Below are 19,353 nucleotides of genomic sequence, written 5' to 3' on the forward strand. Positions count from 1 at the left end.
TGGGGTAAGAAGGTTAGGCAAAAAAAAAAAAAAGCTAGAGAATGAATATAAGACAAAAGCTGAATGTGAACACCGTTTGTGTGATTGCATGCCAGCATGGTGCAATGGGGAGCACAATGGCCTTTGGTTTATAAAGCTACCCCAGTGCCTGTGGTCTTTGTCTCACTGCCATTAAAATTCTGTGTATGCAGCGGGGGACCCGGCTGGAGCCATGCCACCATTCAACCTCAGCTGTCAGGTTAGAATAAGGTGTTTTTATATCTGTGGTGAATGGGCTGTGGTGGTGCAGACTGACTGTTAGGGGCAGCTGCTCTGCACAGCAGCCACATTATAAAAGCCCTCCTGGTCCTTCCATGCCAGTTTTCGGTCATCCATAGACCTGCTTGCTTCAGTTAGCTTTTACCTCTGGTCATAGTGGTGTAAGAATTGTTCCTCTATAAGGAATTTCCCCTAGCTTTCCATCTGGACTTGAAACCTGCAGGTAACAATGTTGTGCACCTGCCAAACACCGCACTATCACTTCATGCTTCATAGGAAGGGAACTGTTCTCTGGCTAATTCCAGTCTCTGGAAGAAAAAAACTTTTCAGCTTCCTTAAACACTTATATTCTGAGATCCTCTGGAACAGGTTTGCATTAAGGACACTCTGACTTGTTTTCCATAGCGTCTCATCAGCCATGACCAACACGATGCTGCCCCCATTATTCTTCACTGTTGGGATGGCATCAAGCAGGTAATGAGCCTAGCCGGTAATGTGTCTGGTGTCCTCAGAATGTAACGTTAGGAGCTGAGGCTAAAAAAGTTCTGGTTTTATCTGACCAGAGAATCTTGTTTATCACATCCTGAGACTCCCTTAGGTAATCTTTTGCAACTTCAAAGCTTGCTGTTATGTTTTTCACTGAGAAGAGACTTCATCTGTCTCCTCACACTACCATAAAACCCCAAAATCAGTGCAGTGTTGTTTCTCCCACCTTCACACTGGACCTCAGAAGTAGATGTTGGGGTTCTTTGTCACCTCTCCTACGAGGGTTCTCCTTCCTTGATTACTCAGTTTAGCTTGGCCAAGTTCTGGGAAATATCATATATTCTACTGATGTCTTATGTTTAGGTCTTTTGGAGGCCACTCCTGGAATTTTTCACTGAAGCACAGAGAATCAGGCAAAAAAAAATGAGAGATTGAAGTTAAATTTTATGCACATGCCAAACCCAAACCTAATTCACACCCTTTGTCATAGCAAGGGGTCTATAATAGTTTTCTGTGCTTTTTCTTTTAATATTTTAAGAATGCTTTTAAAGTTCTCTTTGTCTTTCTGGGTGATTTGTGAGGAGTGATAAAAAAACTGAATTTAGGCATAAAGAAATTTTAGCATTGAGCTATAAGAAAGCTAAATGTGAATTAAATTAGAATCTGAACACTTTCTGAATGCAGTGGATATAATATGTGTGTGCAAGTCTATTATACTGTAGAATTTTCTCCACAAGGCCACAGTGGTTTAAAAAAGAGATGACCCCTAAGAGAAATATTACCTGTGACACCAGAGTGTTGAACTGAACCCCAAATCTTAAAACTCTATTGTGCCTATCAAATGTGAAAACAAACAGAAAACCAGCACTCGCTGCTAAGTATTCTTTTTAGTATTCATTGCTGGGCAAGATGAACCTATTTAGACTGATGATGAGAAGTAGATTGTGCTGATATGTCAAAGCCAAAGCGCATTTGTCTTGCTAAACAATAAAAATTAAGAAGAATACTTTTCATTGAGTCCTGACATGCTGAGTGTTATAATGTGCACACTCTGTATTGACAGAACCTTGTGCTCCTGTAAGAGCATGCGTGTCAATTTTCACATGCAAAGAAAAAGTCATCCTGACCTTGACTTATGCAATGACAGTGCATGTATTCACACTTGTGTATTTTTCTGCCATGGCTGACACACACATGCAAAGAAAACAGAAACACACTTGAAAATGTAATCCTGCCATTGACACCACACATGCAGAGCCTACCACTGACACCAACATGGATCAGCAGCGTGTGTCCTCAGTGTTTCACTGTGAAGTTCAGAAAGCACAGTGAGGGAGAGAGAAATCCGCATCCGACAAGAGGTTCTCCACTGGAAACTCATTAGATCCCAGAGGCCAGTCTTCAGAGGAGCTGACCTTGTCTTCTGTCAGCATTAAGAACTGTTGGCGGTCACAGGTCATTTAAGTTCTTACAGAGTCTCAAAAAGAAGATCACTTCAGCTGGGTGTTGTGTGGATAGCAATCATTTCTTGGGGTACGCAGCAGAAATTCTGCACACTTATGTCATGCAAGACTTATTTCCTGTTCGTGCTGGCTTTGGTCCTGAAAATATACACTTTGCTCTAGATGTGAAATTGGTCACAAGTGCCACAGATAACCAGTGTTTGGGGAGTCATTATCAGAGCTCGTGTGAATGTGTCATATGAGGCAGAAAAAAATGTGAATGCATGAATGGTGCTGAAACAGGTAACTGCGGTGGTGATTACAGGGCACTCAATTCCGCAGTCCACAATTTCACAACAGTAAGTCGGTATTATGTATTGCCCCAGACGATCGATGTGTGAGTTTAGGTTTTGCATGTGCAGGTCTCTAATGGTGGCTTGTTGATGGAGCCATGCCGCTAAGTGCACATAGCCACCAAACCCCAAACCAGCTGGAAGTGGTTGGGTGTGTGTTTATTCAGCCATAAGTGTATGTTTTGGGATTTTCCGTGTGTGTATGTGCAGATATGTGTGTCTGTGTCAAGTACAAATGCATTTACTAGAGGATGGAATTATAGCAAAGCCACCACTCAGCAGCTAGTGTCTGGGGAAAAATAGGGACGGCTTCTCCATTTGGGCTCAGACAAAGATCAGTTTCAAGTGGCTGTTGGGTTTAACAGTGTTTGTTTTTGAAAAGTTCATGTAAGGGTGGTAGAAAGAATGGATTACCCAGGTAGTTTTATCAAATCGAAAAAAGAAGAAAAAAAATTGCAAGTTTTGATCTTTTTGTATGATAGAAAATGGACTAAGCTGCAGCTAAGCATAGTGTGTGATTTGTGGCAAGCATGATTGCCGACGTGAAACACAAAGGTGCATAGTCATTCTTTTATTTTCTGTTTCAATCAGGTCCAATTTGCTGTATCCCCTTCTCTGCCCAGCGAAGGCTGCCCTCACGTTCACCCAGTTCCGCCACACCATCCTCTGCATTTACTGCCATAAATCTTGGCTGTGAACTTGCATATGGGTGCGGAGAGCAAGGGTGGCTCCAGTAATCAGCCATGAGAGTGAGTCAGCTAGTAGACACAGAACCAGGCATGCTCCAGGCCACAGCGGCATACTGCAGCTATTAATACAGACTTTAATTAGCCCGCCACAAACACTGGCACAATCAGCTCAGTGTCGCCCATGGCTCGTGAGGCAGACAGATCAATAGGTCTGATCATGCCTTTTTCATCAGCTCAAATGAAAGCACTTTGTCTCCAAGCTCAGCCCTGGACCTTGCATATCACCTTAAAGTCTTTTTGTGGCTGTACTGGCTGTGTGCAGTGTTGTGGATGAGGCCTGTATAATCTGGCTGCATTAGGGAACTATAAAGATAAATGAAGGGAGGCACAGAGTATAACTCATCCTGTCACAGAAAGGATTTTAAGACGGGGAAACTTTGTGTTTTCTAAAGCAGCCCCTATCACCCCTACCCCCCAACGCTTCCTAATTTCTCACTCTCTCCACCTCTAGCTTGCTTGTTTTTCACAGTATTTTTCTCCATCTGCTTTTGGCCTATTCCTCTTCCCCCTTCCCTCCATCTCGCTCTTCTTGCCTGTCTCCCTCCCCATCCTCTTTTACTGATGTAGAGGTATGGAAGTGTTCATTTACACTTCTTCTGCTGCACAAATTGCTCTTCTACCTCTATGCCAGCACATTTCAATTTGAAATAAAGGAGTAAGCTGCTTTCGCGGTAACAACTTATTCCGTGTGCTTTTTGGCAAGCTTTTCTGTTGACCTTCAAGTTCCCAATCAGTGCAGAAGAAAAATGGAAATAGCTTGTTCTGAGCCCTCTTTTTTTCCCTGTGAATTGCTCAAATTGTGTTGTGTCTCCTCGCAGAGGTTACTGAATCACTGAATCACTGCCATTTTTACTACCCTCACTCAGCTGCTTCGCTTTTTCCTTCTTTTTCTTCCTTTTTACTCATCTTTTCCTTTATGTTTTTATATGACTCAGTTTTCCTTCTTCTTCTTCTCCTCTTTCTTTTTCTGGTAGATGATGTCCCACCTTATTTTAAGATGGAGCCTCCTCAGACCCAGGTTCACCTGGAGGGAAATCGCCTAGTTCTTACTTGCATGGCTGAGGGCAGCTGGCCCCTGGAATTCAAATGGATCTACAATGGTACTGAGCTTACACGTTTCTCCTTGGAATACAGGTGAGGAATGCAACCTTGCTTGCCTGCAATAATTCTTTTTTTCCCTTATCTTAACCCTAAGTATCTTACTACATGAGGACATTTTAGAGGCATTTAATTGTAACTAATAGCACAATTGCTCATTTTTATTCATATTCCAAACTCATTTCTATGGATTTATTCAGGACTGATTTGGCTGCATATCTCCCTTGAAACATAGCATCTTGTGTTCAAGGGATTATCAAATTTATTCCGATTTGTATCTCACACTGCATTCAACATTCCGAGATGGTGTGTGCAGATAAATATTCTTTACTCTCCCCTCTCTTGCGGTTTGCTGAAACTATCACTGGCGTAATAAAATCAGACAATGCAAATTCTTTTTTTATCAGCTTATATGGTGTGGATGGGCCACTTTGATCGGTGAGCTGTAGTATGCTTTTTCACTTATTTTGGAGTTGTTCTGGACACCTCGTATTACATATTTCAGCCTCTAAACACAATGTTGAATTATTGGAACAACTCAGCGTGGTAAAAGAAGTGTTCACCCTGCACTAACAAGTCCTCTGTGCGTGTGTGTGTGTGTGCCCACTTCTACATGTACAGTATGCTTGTGTTGCATTATGCCTGCATGCGAGTTAACAGGTGACAGATGCAGTCCACAGTGAAAGTCACTTTCAATCCAATTTTAGCACAGTTTCCTAGACTCCACTCACAGTCAGACTAGAACCCTAGACATGGACAGACACGCTAAGGTGGTAGTGTCTGATTGCTATCGCTGCCCCCCTCCCCACCATCCCTTCGCTGCCTGTTATACCTACCTTGTTTCACACATCCTCTCTCTCCCCTTCATCTTTTTCTTCTCTCCCTGTCTTTCCTAAGCATTTGGCTGCGCTCTCACGTGGCTTAGTCTCTGGGTCTGCCTTGCAGGCCAGCCCTCTGCTTGTTATTCTTCACCAGCCCTGATCAAAGAGGAGAACTGGAATCCATTTAATCAGACCCCCCACCCCCCTTACCCCCCGAATTGCAGTGCAGGGGGGAACATGGCTGGGGTGGAAGCTACACTCCTAAGTGGCTGTAGCAAACCAGTTAAAGGGGAGTAACTGTTTAGGTTATTTTGCTAGTATTTCACATCCACCATCTAACATGAATGCACATCAAGGGGGAGAGACGGAGCTGTGGATGGCCAGAACATGCGCTTGGTGCTTGTTTGATTCATCAGGCTGAAGATGGAGGAATCACGTTTTGTGAGTCCTGCCAGTCAGGACCTGCGCTATCTCTACATTAAAATTTCATTCTTCCTTCTCTGGTTTACTATCCACTGTCCAGGATTACATCAGCAGCAAATAACACTTCAAAGATGCGCTGTTATTTTCCTTTTTTTAGACCATTTATGTCTTATTGCAAAGAGGAATGTCATTAAGGCACCGCTTCAGGTGCCCACTGAAACATGTCAATTAATTTAGCATCTTGAGTGTGGGTGATAATAGCAGCAAGATGACAAATGTTGCTGTCTGTCATGCTGATGATGACTAATTGCAGTTGTGTTGCGTGTGCCCATTAGGTACCTGATCCCCTCGCTGGACCGATCGCACGCTGGCCATTACCGCTGTATTGTGAGAAACCGAGTTGGTGCTATAATGCAGTGCAGCACTGAAGTGCAGGTTGCCTGTGAGTAAAGGATTCTTTCTATACATCCTCCATTCTGGCAGATTAAGGGCAAGACACTGTTTTTGTGAAAAGCTCGTCAAGCACACTATGTGGATGAGTCACTTTGTTTTAAGGCGCTTAGCTTTTGAAAAAGGTACATAACATTAATGCTAATAATGGCAATTGTTTATTTCCATCCTTTTTGCTGGCAGGCATTTTCAGAATTTTCTGTTCTAGTATCTTTTCTCTGTCTCCCTCTTTTTAACTCACTTTTTATGTCTCCTAGATATGGGGGGTTTTGTGGAGGGTGAGAGGTCTCAAACTGTGTCCCAGGGCGAGGGTGCTCTAATCCGTGCACCACGTATACACAGTTTCCCCAGGCCCCAGATTACCTGGTTCAGAGATGGGCGTAAGATTCCCTCCAGCAGTCGCATGTAAGTCTCCATTCACCCCAATTTGATTGCTTTAGTTTAGACAAAACATTTATGCATCTTACTTGTGTTTTTCTGTGCCTGTCTCAGAAAGTTCTCTCATATATGAGCTGTAGATGAATGCAGAGCTGTTGAAGTAGAATATCTTTCACTTCAGAGAACTCTAAGCGGTTCAATACTGCTCACAGATTTTTTTTCCAATCCCCCCACACCATGAGTGAAGTTGAGCAGAATAGTTGATGAACGAATGTTGGCGCAGGCCTTGTGTTCATCATTGAATCGCCTTTCAGTGATAAAGCGGGTTATTATATTGGCCCTATTGACTTTGCAGGCAGAATGATTGAAGGGTAGAGATAGAGCAGGCAGCAGAGGAACCAATTAGACAAAATTGGACAAAAGGCCTCAATTGATGATAGGTTTGACTGACAGCACTCACCCCTGGTTAGATTTCTGTCTTGAAGGGTCTGTGTGTGTGTGTGTGTGTGTGTGTGTGTGTGTGTGTGTGTGTGTGTGTGTGTGTGTGTGTGTGTGTGTGTGTGTGCATATCTTGCAGAGTTGGTGCCAGTATACTGTGTTCAAGTATACGGTACTCCCCCCCTCCTGATTTCTTAGTTTTTGACATATTTGTTACGTATTATGTATTTCAAACAGTTTTTAAATGATGATTTCATTTGTTAAGGGGGAAAAAGGCTATCCAAACATAACTGAAAAAGTATTTTCCCCCCTTGTTAAATCAAAAATTAATTATGATTAACCACATTTTTGGAAGGCTAAGTTTGATTTCACTAACCACAAGCAGGCCTGATTACTGCCAGACCTACTAAATCAAGTAAAACCTGTTTGACAAAGTGAAGTAGGTTAAAAGATTTCAAAAAACCACCATGCCACAAACTATAGAAACGGATTAGAAACCAGTTCACCAACTGCCATCATTCTGGAAAGGGTTATAAAACCATTTCTAAGGCTTTGGGATTCCAGCAAACCACAGTGATCGCCATTATCCACAATTGGAGAAAATTTGTAACAGTGGTCAACCTTCCTAGAAGTGGTAGGCCAACCAAAATTACTGCAAAAGCACATCAACAACTCATCTAGGAGGTCCCAAAAAAAAATACCCAGAACAACATCTAAAGAACTGCAGGCCTCACTCGCCTAATTTAAGGTTAGTGTTTATGATTCCACAATAGAAAAAACACTGGACAAAAATGGCATCATTAAGAGTTCCAAGATGAAAACCGTTGCTGACAAACACAAAGGCCCATCTCACATTAGTAAAAAATGTCTTGATAATTTCCAGTACTTTTAGGAAAATACTCTGTGGACTATCAATACAGAACTATTTGGAAGGTTCGAGTTCTGATATATCTGGTTTTAAACAAACATCATACCAGCAATCAAACATAGTGGTGGCAGCGTGGTGGTCTGAGGCTGCTTTGCAGCTTTAAGACCTGGACTTTAAGGCCTTTCCCTAATTGATGAAACTATGAATTCTGGTCTTTACCAGAAAATCTTGAAGGAGAACGTCTGAAGCTCTAGCGCACTTGGGTAATGCAGCAGGACAAGAGGCCCACCTATGAATGGCTACAAAAAACAAAATAAATGTCAATCAAAGTCCAGACTTCAGTCAAATTTTGATGCTTTGGCATGACCTTAAACAGACTGTTCATGCTCGAAAACCATCCAGTGTTGTGGAATTAAAACAATTCTGCAAAGAAGAGTGGGACAAAAATCCTCCTCAGCGATCTCAAAGATTTATTGCCAGTTATCACAAATGCTTGATTGCAGTTCTTGCTGCCACAACCAGTTATTAGGTTCAGAGGACACATTTCACACAGGGCCAGTTGCAACTGGAAAACACATTTCCAAGTGCAAGTCTGTGTAGTGGATTTTTCTTTATTTATCTGTTTCTGTTTTTTGAATTATGTTAAGATATCCAATATTCCTTAATAAAAACTGTGAAATTAATATTTGTTTTCCAGAAAAGAGATGTAGGCTGTCTATAATTTTACAGAAAGCACCTCCTTATCTATGATCACCATCATGTCATAGCTGACATGAAGACGTTTACCCTGGGCTGCATGTTGTTGGTTAAAGCATAGATTTGGTGAAAGTGCTGTCTGAGTCCAGCTGTAAAAGTTGCAGTAGAAGCACTGAGGAATATTGTAAGAAAAACCTCTGTCCTTTCCATGAATGTCCAACCAATCCCAGAGCTAGTTATCGTGTTGTTTAGAGCTGGATCTTATTAGAAGCAAAGCAGTGAAACTTTGCACCGTGACAATGTGAGTCACTGACAGGATACTCTACATTTACCGCTTGTTTGCTCGCTTTGTGTCAGGCCACATTGATATTCACAGGTGTGTGTCTGTGTATCAATGTGCGTTTCTTTAAGTGTCTGTTGAGTCTGTAAGAGCCTCAGCTCCTAATTGTCCAGGAGTCTGTCTGTTTATCCTGCACCGATCAGGTGGATGCTGGCAGATACAATGAGCCTAATCTGGCCCCATGCTTGGCGTCAGCTCTCATTTTCACCAAACCATCACCCTAACCTACATTTAGTCATTCAAGAGGGTGCTGGGCCACAGCAGTGACAGAAAAGATTGGACTTGAAAACTGCACCTTTTACACATTCATGTTTTTTGTGTGTGTATTTTCTGAAAATTGTCATAAATACCACAAATGCAATTACCGTGAGAAAAATCCATTTTAAGTGCATAAATAACCAGTCGAGCGGTTGTTATATTTATTGTGAAATAGAGCCAATATTTGATATTTGCCTATATTTCAGTCCAAGAAATATACAAATTTAAAAAGTAAAGAAGAGAAACACCCTTCAACCATGACTGATGATGTTGCATAGTTTGTCAACCAGAAGGTATTCTCCCTCTTATGCTCGCTTCCCTCATTCAAAAAATAGGGAATGCCACAAATACAACAACCAGACAAAATGGGACATCTATAAATGAGTAATCCACTTGAAACAATAAAAACTCATTATTTTTTAAACTGCATTATCATATCATCTCAATAAGGATGAATGAATAATTACTGTGTGTAGTTATTTGAGTCCTTACAAAGCATAGATGTCACAACCAGCAAATGTTAAGGAAATATGTCTGAATCAATGGCTTTTTAACCAAATATCAGCATCGGTATCGGTTGTGAGAGCCTAAACCTTACATACTACTTCACCGCTTTTTAACTTTCTTTTCAAATCTCTATCAACCAGGAAGAACTGCATAAAGATGAATCCTGATGTCTTTTGTATACCTCAAATATGGTGAAGTCAAAGTTCATTAGTTGCACCAAGCTGTCTTAAACTATTAAGAGAAATAGCCAACAGCATCAATAGCCAGCCAAGCAACTGCTTCCATGGACGAAACTCAGACTGGCCGCAAGTGTGTTTCTGTAGAAACCCTCGGGGATCTATAACAATTAAAATGACAGTGAACCCTTTAATGAAGTACTTTATATATTAAGCAGATTATAAAAAGCAAGACATGTTCTGAGTTATTTCCTAAACACACTGTGGTATATTGTAGAGAGAAGTGCTCGTAAAATTGTCTCTCTCTGCTTCTTTTCAATGGTAATTTATGTGATATGTATGCGTATGTGTGTCAGTTTACCCTTCAGATTTATTGACTGTGTGAAACAACTACTCACTGGTTTAATGATTTGAGTGTTTCTGTGTGCTTGTTAATGTGTTTATGTGTGCGAATGTACGGTTTTGAGTTTGTTTGAGGATGAATTTTGCAATGTACAGCAGTTGGCTGAAATGAAATGGACTGGAAATTTCTAGTCTTATCGACCACTCTTAGCACCTTTTAATTGGAAGCCAAATTGGTGACCTTAATTTGGTTCAGCTGCACACTACCTAAAGGCAGTTTGTAGCTTTCTGAGACTAGGGTGATTGTTGCAGGAATTATTATTCACTAATGCACTGTCCTTAAAACTAATGCGTGTTTTTATTTGCATGGATACTCAGTGCCATCGCCCTGGACAACACGCTCGTCATCCTGTCCACCGTGGCCCCTGACGCAGGACGTTATTATGCCCAGGCAGTTAATGATAAAAACGGGGAGAACAAAACCAGTCAGCCCATCACTCTCACAGTGGAGAGTAAGTACTCATACGTGCGCATACATGTGTACATGCGTATACACAGGAAACAGACTTCTTCGCCCACAGAGTGAAAGACGCAGCAGATTGTTTGTGCCATCAGTCGACTGCATTAACATGTTGTTGCAGATGAAAATGTAGTTTTGGGTTGTGTTTTTTTTAAAATTGTGTATTTCCTCTTGGCGCATCACTTAGATACACATTTTTATTTAACACAGTGGCAACACAACAGGTTGCTCAGCCAAAAACAGTAGAAACAGAGATAGCGCCCTCTACTGACAGGTGCTTTCTTTATTTCCCGATTTCTCTTTCTAAAAAATACATGCTTATCATACTCATTACCTGCAGCACAATAGATGTCTTCTTATTCTCCAAGGCCTCCTCCAACCTCTGACTTCAATGGTGAATTACAATGTTTTAGGTGGAACTCCAGCAGCACCTCTGTGAAAAGGCAGAAAGGCCCCATGAAGTACACCTTCGGTTGAAATCCTCCTCACAAAAAAACCAAAAATGAATTCAGGAAAATGACGCTGAGCACACAGGGAATGATTAAGCATACACACGCCTACATCAACACACAAATCAAAGCAGAAGGTCGGCCTCAATTATAAAACCCACATGTGCACAATTTCAAATAAAGTTCGGCATTGGCGGCAGAAGCATGGTTTTAAGTCAAATCATTATGTAGTTTAACTGAACCTGCCGCTTCCTTATCCTCCCACCTACTGTCACCGTTTCTTATCTAAACAAAGTCACACAAATGCTCCCGCCTTTTATTTACTTTCATCTCAACAAAATCAGTCTTTCTTCGCCTACCTCGACGACCCAATTAAAGGAGTCACTCAGTGTGTTTTTCTAGCTATCTGGACAATATTTCCACATGACAGTAACTGTGATAAATGTCACCACAGGGTTTACAGTGGGATGTTAACTGTAATATTGAAAATTAAAAACTGTTTGTTCTGCGCACTTTTAATGACAGCTTTCTTCTCAAGCCAGCATCTGCTCATCATATCTTTAATGCAGCATTTGTAATTCAGTGCTCAACACGCACGGTACAGCAATCCCCGGGGATCAGATATCACTGGATATCACCCAGTCTGACCTTGCAGATAACACCGTTGTAGTTCATCTGAAAGCCAATAAGTTTATTTATTTAATTTTACAACTGCATTTGTTCGTTGTAGCAATTCTCTGGATAAAAGACTAAACAATATGCAGTAGAGGGAGCACCATCTTCCTAAGGGAGCATACAAATGAGACAGAGCTGGGTGTAATAGTGAAACGCGAACTGGAGTCGGATAAAGCTTCATGCACGCAGACATTCAGGCATCCTTTTTAATATTCCTTAGATTGTGAATTGCTCTGTAGTTGACTTGGATTTACAGTTGTTTTTAGATACAGACAGATGTAAACAGGGTGGCACCCTTAGTAGTGAGAATTTGCTATGCAAGTCACCACATCAATTTTTGCATTACACACTTGAGGTATCCTCAACACTGGGAGTTCATGAACTGCAATGCATTAATTACCGTGTGCTGAGGAACCAGTCGTGTCTATTGGAAAATTAAATGAGTTCTTTGATAAGTCAAATGGAATCCCACTTTTTGCTGCGTTGTTGGCAAACACGGGCTACATTTCCAGCCAAATATGTGGGGCATTTCACTTAATTAAACAAAACTGTTCAATTTCTGTGTTTACACAGATTTGTTAAACATTTAGTAAAACTCAAATCGAAATTAAAGTGTTAACAGCCACTCTGTGTAAATGCGAGTACTTCACACAACATGCCAATCATCACATTTTCAGCAGCTTCAACATGACTCTGTCAAGAGTTCTAATTAATAAATCATTCATAAATTATATGTGATCTTGGCGATTTTCAGCTTTAAATCTTCTTGGTAGAAGATTAATATTAATGCTGTTTGAGTGACTCTTTTCCATCAGTTTCTTTCTTCTCATTTTTCACTTTCACACTTACTTCTCGACTGAAACCTATGCCAGTCAAACCTTACACAAAGTCTTGCTTGTTAATTAGTCGCAAAATTTACATGGACCTGCCAAATTCTGTAATCTCACAGAAGTATAGCCAGTAACTGCAGAACCAAGTCGCTCAGATTTTTCCTCACTAAGCTCTTGGACAAAGGCAAATCATTGCAGCATGTTTAATTCTTTTTTTCTGTGTGTTTTAGCTTTCTAGGGACTAAAAGGCAGCTATTATAGATGGATTGATTGGTCTTCATTATGCTGATTATTAATAATGTCAACAATGTACTCAAAATGATACTTGTATCACGTTGATGAAAGGATTTAATTAATAATACCAAGCCTTCAGACTGCTGCAGTACCACCAATTTTATGTATTTACCATTTAATCAATAGGTAATTTGTTGCCTAGAAATATAAAAGCAATTTTGAATAAGGTTCAAATGAGCAAAACATTTAACTGCTCATCAAATTTCCGAGATGATGACTGCAAAACATTTCTATCTGTTTATTTCCGTCTATCAAACGTCCTACCAATGATTTTTGCTTTCGCTTTTTATTTGTGTGTCTGTGTTTTTAAATTTCTGTGCTGCCATGAAGAAAATCTTTGGGAATATTTGGGAATTCTTTGGCGTTAAATTAAATGTTTTAGTTTTTGAAATGTTGAATTCGTTCTGAGAAAATGTCAGCAGCATGTTAATTTTGTGTTGTTTGTTATTTCCTTCAATGTTATGTTCTGGAAAGTGCACAGCTTAATGTAATTAATGATAGCCAAGCTTTTGTGAATGCGTGTATTTATTTGATTTGCATGAAGAAGAATTTATGCAAAAAGATTTTGAAGATGCTTTGCATTTTAATTTGTTAAATATATATATATATATATATATATATATATATATATATATATATATATATATATATATATATATTTTTTTTTTTTTTTTAGGTATTTATTTGACTGATGATCAGGAGACTGCAGTAATCACATGGCGAGTAGAGTCAAAGTGGTAATAACTAACAGGAGGTCTATTTTTAGTCAGTGTTTGTAGAGGAAGCATTGCTACAGTGCTGTGGACATTCTACAGGACTGAGCAAGAAAAGGTTGAGATTTATAATCAGGTACTGCAAAATAACAACAACAATAATAAAAACTTAATTAGAGCCCTTATTAACCTGAAATAGCCCGAAAATCGTCTCACACAGGCATCCGGAAACGAACTTCAAAGCGATGCACGCACACAACACACTGTAAATGTCCAATCACTCAGACATATACAAGTTCACAGGCCCATACCCGTACTCCGGGGAGGTGGGGGGAAAATGAGATCAGATTCAGAGAGAGATCACTGATTGAGGGCAGTGAATCGATGGTTGGCTGGAGGCTCTGTGAAACCCGTGAGTGATGGTGCCGCATTTAATCGCCTTTTCTGTTTGTCTCAATTATGTTACATAATGGCTTCTTAACACCTGGGCTAACACCATGCTCAGTAAATGCTGTGTGCACTAGAAAGAGGATCTAAAGTAAAGACAGGGGCGTTAATAGTTGGTTGATAGCATGCTGGCTACTTGGTTGTGATGGTGACAAATTGTCAGTCTCTGTGTAAGGATCTAGCCATGCTCAGTTGGCTATATCAGGCAGAGGCACAGGCTTAATCTGAGACTGGCATGCAATTTAAAGATTTCTTTCACTTTTGTGCGTTTCTGTGTGTGTGATAGATGTGGGAGGACCCGCAGACCCCATTGCCCCCTCCATCATCATCCCCCCAAAGAACACCAGTGTAACAGTCGGGAGAAACGAAGCTATCATGGAGTGTGTTGCCAATGCAAGGTAAATGTTCACAAAGAGACATGCAGATCCTGAGGAGGAGACTGCAAATACACACAGTCAGGCATTCACACATTATCAAAACACCACCACCTTCTCCCACCCCCGCATCTGATATTTTGTGATTTAAATGAATCTTGGAATCTTTTGTTTGAACATAATAAAAAGTGTTTTGCACATCTCTCATTTTGTACCTCTCCTCCATTCTTCCCTTTGATTTGGGGGTTCACTCTGTTCTTCCAATCTTGCACAATCCCGGTTCTGAATTCTGACTATTATCTCAAATTCAAAGACTTAATCAGAATGACAGATGTATCCCATTGCTCCCCCAGTGCTCTGTAACCTTGAAACAGAATATAAATCTATATTAAAAACCACGCTCTCGGTCTCTTGCTCTCTTTTTCTCCTTTTCATCTTTTTCTTTTTCAGGCCTCTTGTCAAAATGAGTATCACTTGGAGAAAAGATGGGGCAGTGGTCAATACAGGGATTCGCGATTTTGGCCGCAGATTGGTCATCAGCTTGCCTGCAGTTAGCGATAGTGGCTACTATGAGTGTGAAGCGTCACTTCGGAGCAGCAGTGTCCCCTCCGTCACAGCCGGGGCCTACCTGCATGTTCTCGGTAAACAACGCTACAACATTTTGACCCTACAGAAAGCAGCTTAGCCTAAATGATCAGTGCTGATCTTCAAGCTGAGATACTTTTCAGAGTCTCCATTCAAAGTTTATATTTCAGTATTAACGCTAATGCTGTTATATAAAGTCGTGCAAATGCTCTATTGCCAGATGAGGGTGATGATAAAAAGCACGCATTATTTTTGGAGCTGTTTTTAAAGGCTATTAGCGAGTAATCACTTTTCTTCTTCGGAACAGAATATCCTCTGTTTGTAAAAGAGCCGCCGAGTCACATCAGCGCAGAAATGGAGAAGGTAGTGGATATCCCCTGTCAGGCTCGAGGTTTGTGGTGTTTCTTTTTCCACTATGCTCCTGCATGTGTGAAAAACTAAAAAAAAGCAGTAAAAAAGAAAAGAAAATGGACTACAGGGTCACAGTGACCAGAGACAAAAAATAAGTAAATCCTTTCCTCCCTCTGCAGGCACACCACAGCCAGAGATAGTGTGGTATAAAGATGCAGTGCCCATCAGCCCGGTGAAGATCCCCAGGTACAGGGTGTTGGTAGGAGGCAGTCTACAGATCAACGGTCTCCTGCCAGATGACACAGGGATGTTTCAGTGCTTTGCTCGCAATCTAGCAGGAGAGATCCAGACAAACACCTACCTTGCCGTTACTAGTATGTCCCCCTTGAAATTTTTTTTCAAAGTTATCCACACGTCTGCCGATTCATTCTGTTTGTCTTTCGGTATCAGCTCCGTCCTTCCTCTCTTCTCTTTCCTAATCCTCTCTTGTCCCTCTCTCTGTCTTCCCTTTCTACACCCATCTATCTATATATCTCTTTGCAGTGACAGATTTGTCAGCCTTGGATGCTCGGGCAATTATTGCCTATTTTTGAATGAGAGAATGAGCAGGAGAAGCAGAGAGACGGAGGCGCCTTGTCAGATTCTCAGAGCTGTCCCTGAGAATGAGACCTGACAGCTGCCCCTTTTGTCAAGTCCATTAAGCTCTCAGCTGCTGCCTGCTTTATTAGGGCGAAAGCTGTTTATGTCTCTCATTATCACCTCTGTCTTACCTGATTTTGCTTGAACGTATGCGTTTTTCTCTGTGTCTGTGCGTGTGTCTCATGTGCCTGACCCCTCCCCATCCAGGTATTGCTCCTAACATAACCGCTGGCCCCTCTGACAGTGCAGTGATTGACAGCATGTCAGTCATCCTACACTGTGAAACCTCGGGAGCCCCGCGGCCAGCCATCACCTGGCAGAAAGGTGCGTGGGCTAACAGCATGAGGTATTGGGGAGATTATTATGCTGCATTTTGACTCGTCAGTTAGACAAGAGCCATAAAAAAGATCCAGAATATATATTTTCTCCAAACAAGCTGTATTTCTTTACTGTTGCTATGCTGCTTTCCCTTCTGTTTGTTTTCCCTGACATTTCTCCAATACTCTAATCTCTCTTGTTCTTTCCCCACACACACCCCTCCTTTTTTTTGTTCCCCGTCCTTTCTCCCATATCATCGATCACTTCCACCCTTCCCTGCAGGTGAACGTGTCTTGGCCAGTGGATCGGTCCAGCTGCCCAGGTTCACCCTGCTGGAATCGGGCAGCTTACTAATCAGCCCCTCCCACCTGTCTGACGCTGGAACATATACCTGCATGGCCAGTAACTCGAGGGGCATTGACGAGGCTTCAGCTGACCTGTTGGTCTGGGGTAAGCGTAACAGCAAGTGGACACCCTCTGTAGAACAGAATAGAAGTTTTTTGGAACACATCATAAGACTGTGTGATCTAAGCTATTTATATATATATGTATGTATGTATATATATATATATGTATGTATGTATGTATATATATATGTATGTATGTATGTATATATATATATGTATGTATGTATATATATATATATGTATGTATGTATGTATATATATATGTATGTATGTATGTATATATATATGTATGTATGTATGTATATATATATATATGTATGTATATGTATGTATGTATATATATATATATGTATGTATATATATATATATATATATATATGTGTGTGTGCTTATTCTATTTTAATATCTCTTTCTTTATTTTTTACATTGTTCAACACTTGTATAACTTGCTGAAAACGATGAGACCTAGTCTAGACCTTTGGAATATGTGAAAAAATAAAAGGAGAAAATGTGTTTTTTGGTATTGTTATTATTAAATACATGACGTGTCAAATTGTAGAAGAAGTACATGCTTTTTTTTTTCTCCTAGAGGTCATTGTCAAGATATTTCGACTTACACGTGAACTCATTTTTGTGACTAAATTCACATTACCTGTCTCTGAAACCTTGCAAAATACTTTGCCAATTGAAAATAGAAAATAATTTATGCTATTTCAGAGAGATATTGAGTGAAAGATGAGACCAATTCCTGTAATCTCTGTTCAGTTCACTGATCAAACAGTCTCTGAATAACAGCCTTTGGGCATTTTCACAGCACGTACCCGCATCACTAAACCGCCACAAGACCAGAGTGTCATTAAAGGGACCAAGGCTGTTATGACCTGTGGTGTAACCCATGATCCCAGTGTCACTGTAAGGTAATTTTTGGAATATGCTCTCTTTCCTTGTTGGTCTTACTCCTCATTCTTTTTATGTAAGTAAATGTTGTGCAATTAAATAGCACCTTTCAAAAAGAGCAGTATACGTTCACACACCAGTAACATGCCATTAGGATCACCTTGGATTTTAATGTTTTGCCCAAGGACACTTTGGCATATGGAGTTGACAGAGATCATGTCAACAATGGGAACTGCCGACAACCTGTTCTACTACCTGAGCCAAGGCCATCCCATATTTTTTAATCACTCCCAGCCTTGCGAACAAGCTTGGGCATCAGTGTTGTACTTAATTAGTTTATGAAATCTGCAAGAGATCTCATAGTGTTTATCCACCCTTAGAAGACTTCCTATGGGAAGCATCCGAAACGCTTGGAGTCAGATTTAGGAATTAGTCCATTGCCTTCCCTCATTCTTTAGACAGTCTTGAGCATGACAGAGTGTGTGTACAGGCATCTGTCTCAGAGGGAGTGAAATGATGTCTATGGAGCCCAGTGATTAGAGAGCCTGTCACCTGTGGGCCTACGACATTGATCAGATTGCAGGGTAAACAGATGAATATGTAAACAGAGTAATAACTTCAGACAGCGCCTTTAATTAAACGCAACACAGAGGAGATTAGCTGCAGAGCCCGAATAGTCGCTATTAATCACGGGAGCTCCTAATATTTGCATGCCTGCATGCATGTGCGCATGTAATGGGGGGTGTCCATATGTGTGGGTGGGTTAAATAACGAGGAGTGAAATCCGTGGATGATAAGTTGTGCGTTGCACGTGTGACACGGAGAGAGATTTTTCTGATCCAAACACTTTGCTGCCAGCTTTGTAGCACTTTTCATTGTTGCTAGCACCTTCTGTGTTTGGCGTATGAACTTATAAAGGGCAAACAAATTTGCTTTAACTGTAAAGTGTTAAAGTTTGCGTATGTGTGTGTCTGTTTTTTCGTGGGTAACATAGTTACGTTCTCATGCACGTGCTTTCAGACATGTGTGGGAGAAGAGCGGCACTGTGATTGACGTGAACACCTCCCCACGTTTGCGTCTGGATCCTGATGGGACCCTGCACATCTCCCAAACGTGGTCGGGTGACATTGGAACATATACCTGCAGGGTGACCTCGGTGGGTGGCAATGACTCTCGCAGCGCCCACCTCCGAGTCAGGTTTGCATATTTACCCAATGTCTCCCCAGTCTTATCGTGCTGTTTTTAGTTGGGTTTTTTTCCTCTGTTTTTTTTTTCTTTTACATGTGACCAGGACATGATGGATGGATGTTTCCTCCACTGTTGTGGTTTATCACTGTTCTCCTCTCTAATCCATCAAACCCCTCTAATATTTACAATGCCTCACTCTCACTCTAACTGTTCAGTTCTGTTATTTTCTGCCTTCTTGTCTGATTCTATTTCTCTTATCACTTGTTCCCTCTCACCCACATTTACACGTACAGGCAGTTACCTCATGCTCCAGAAAACCCAATAGCAGTTCTGAGTACCACAGAGAAAAGGGCCATCAACCTAACGTGGGCCCAGGCCTTCGATGGCAACAGCCCCCTTATCCGCTACATCCTGGAGGTCTCAGAAAACAGTGAGTTTTTCCACCAAGCACCTCTATCACCTTTAACCATGCACACCTAATGCAAACTCACAAATGTAATAGTTTTATTAGTAATTTCGAAGGTGATATTGCTAGTTTATTCTCAATGGGAACACTAATTTGCAATCCCTCCTATTATATTGC

General features: G+C 41.0%; 1 protein-coding gene across 4 annotated transcripts in view; it reads left to right on the top strand.

Annotated features, from left to right (window-relative positions):
* sdk2a (sidekick cell adhesion molecule 2a) overlaps positions 1 to 19,353 on the top strand; it is an 85,316-nt gene that overhangs the window by 41,208 nt on the left and 24,755 nt on the right. For all 4 annotated transcript variants that reach the window (XM_063471951.1, XM_063471953.1, XM_063471952.1 and 1 more), the window contains exons 2-14: positions 4,263 to 4,422; positions 5,966 to 6,072; positions 6,338 to 6,485; positions 10,462 to 10,595; positions 14,298 to 14,409; positions 14,836 to 15,026; positions 15,278 to 15,361; positions 15,501 to 15,695; positions 16,168 to 16,284; positions 16,561 to 16,728; positions 17,500 to 17,602; positions 18,603 to 18,779; positions 19,064 to 19,200. In XM_063471951.1, the coding sequence (XP_063328021.1) occupies positions 4,263 to 4,422; positions 5,966 to 6,072; positions 6,338 to 6,485; positions 10,462 to 10,595; positions 14,298 to 14,409; positions 14,836 to 15,026; positions 15,278 to 15,361; positions 15,501 to 15,695; positions 16,168 to 16,284; positions 16,561 to 16,728; positions 17,500 to 17,602; positions 18,603 to 18,779; positions 19,064 to 19,200 (1,833 nt within the window). The remainder of the gene's footprint in view (positions 1 to 4,262; positions 4,423 to 5,965; positions 6,073 to 6,337; positions 6,486 to 10,461; positions 10,596 to 14,297; positions 14,410 to 14,835; positions 15,027 to 15,277; positions 15,362 to 15,500; positions 15,696 to 16,167; positions 16,285 to 16,560; positions 16,729 to 17,499; positions 17,603 to 18,602; positions 18,780 to 19,063; positions 19,201 to 19,353) is intronic.

The sequence above is a fragment of the Pelmatolapia mariae genome, linkage group LG4 (genome assembly GCF_036321145.2).
Source record: "Pelmatolapia mariae isolate MD_Pm_ZW linkage group LG4, Pm_UMD_F_2, whole genome shotgun sequence".
NCBI classification, from domain to species: domain Eukaryota; kingdom Metazoa; phylum Chordata; class Actinopteri; order Cichliformes; family Cichlidae; genus Pelmatolapia; species Pelmatolapia mariae.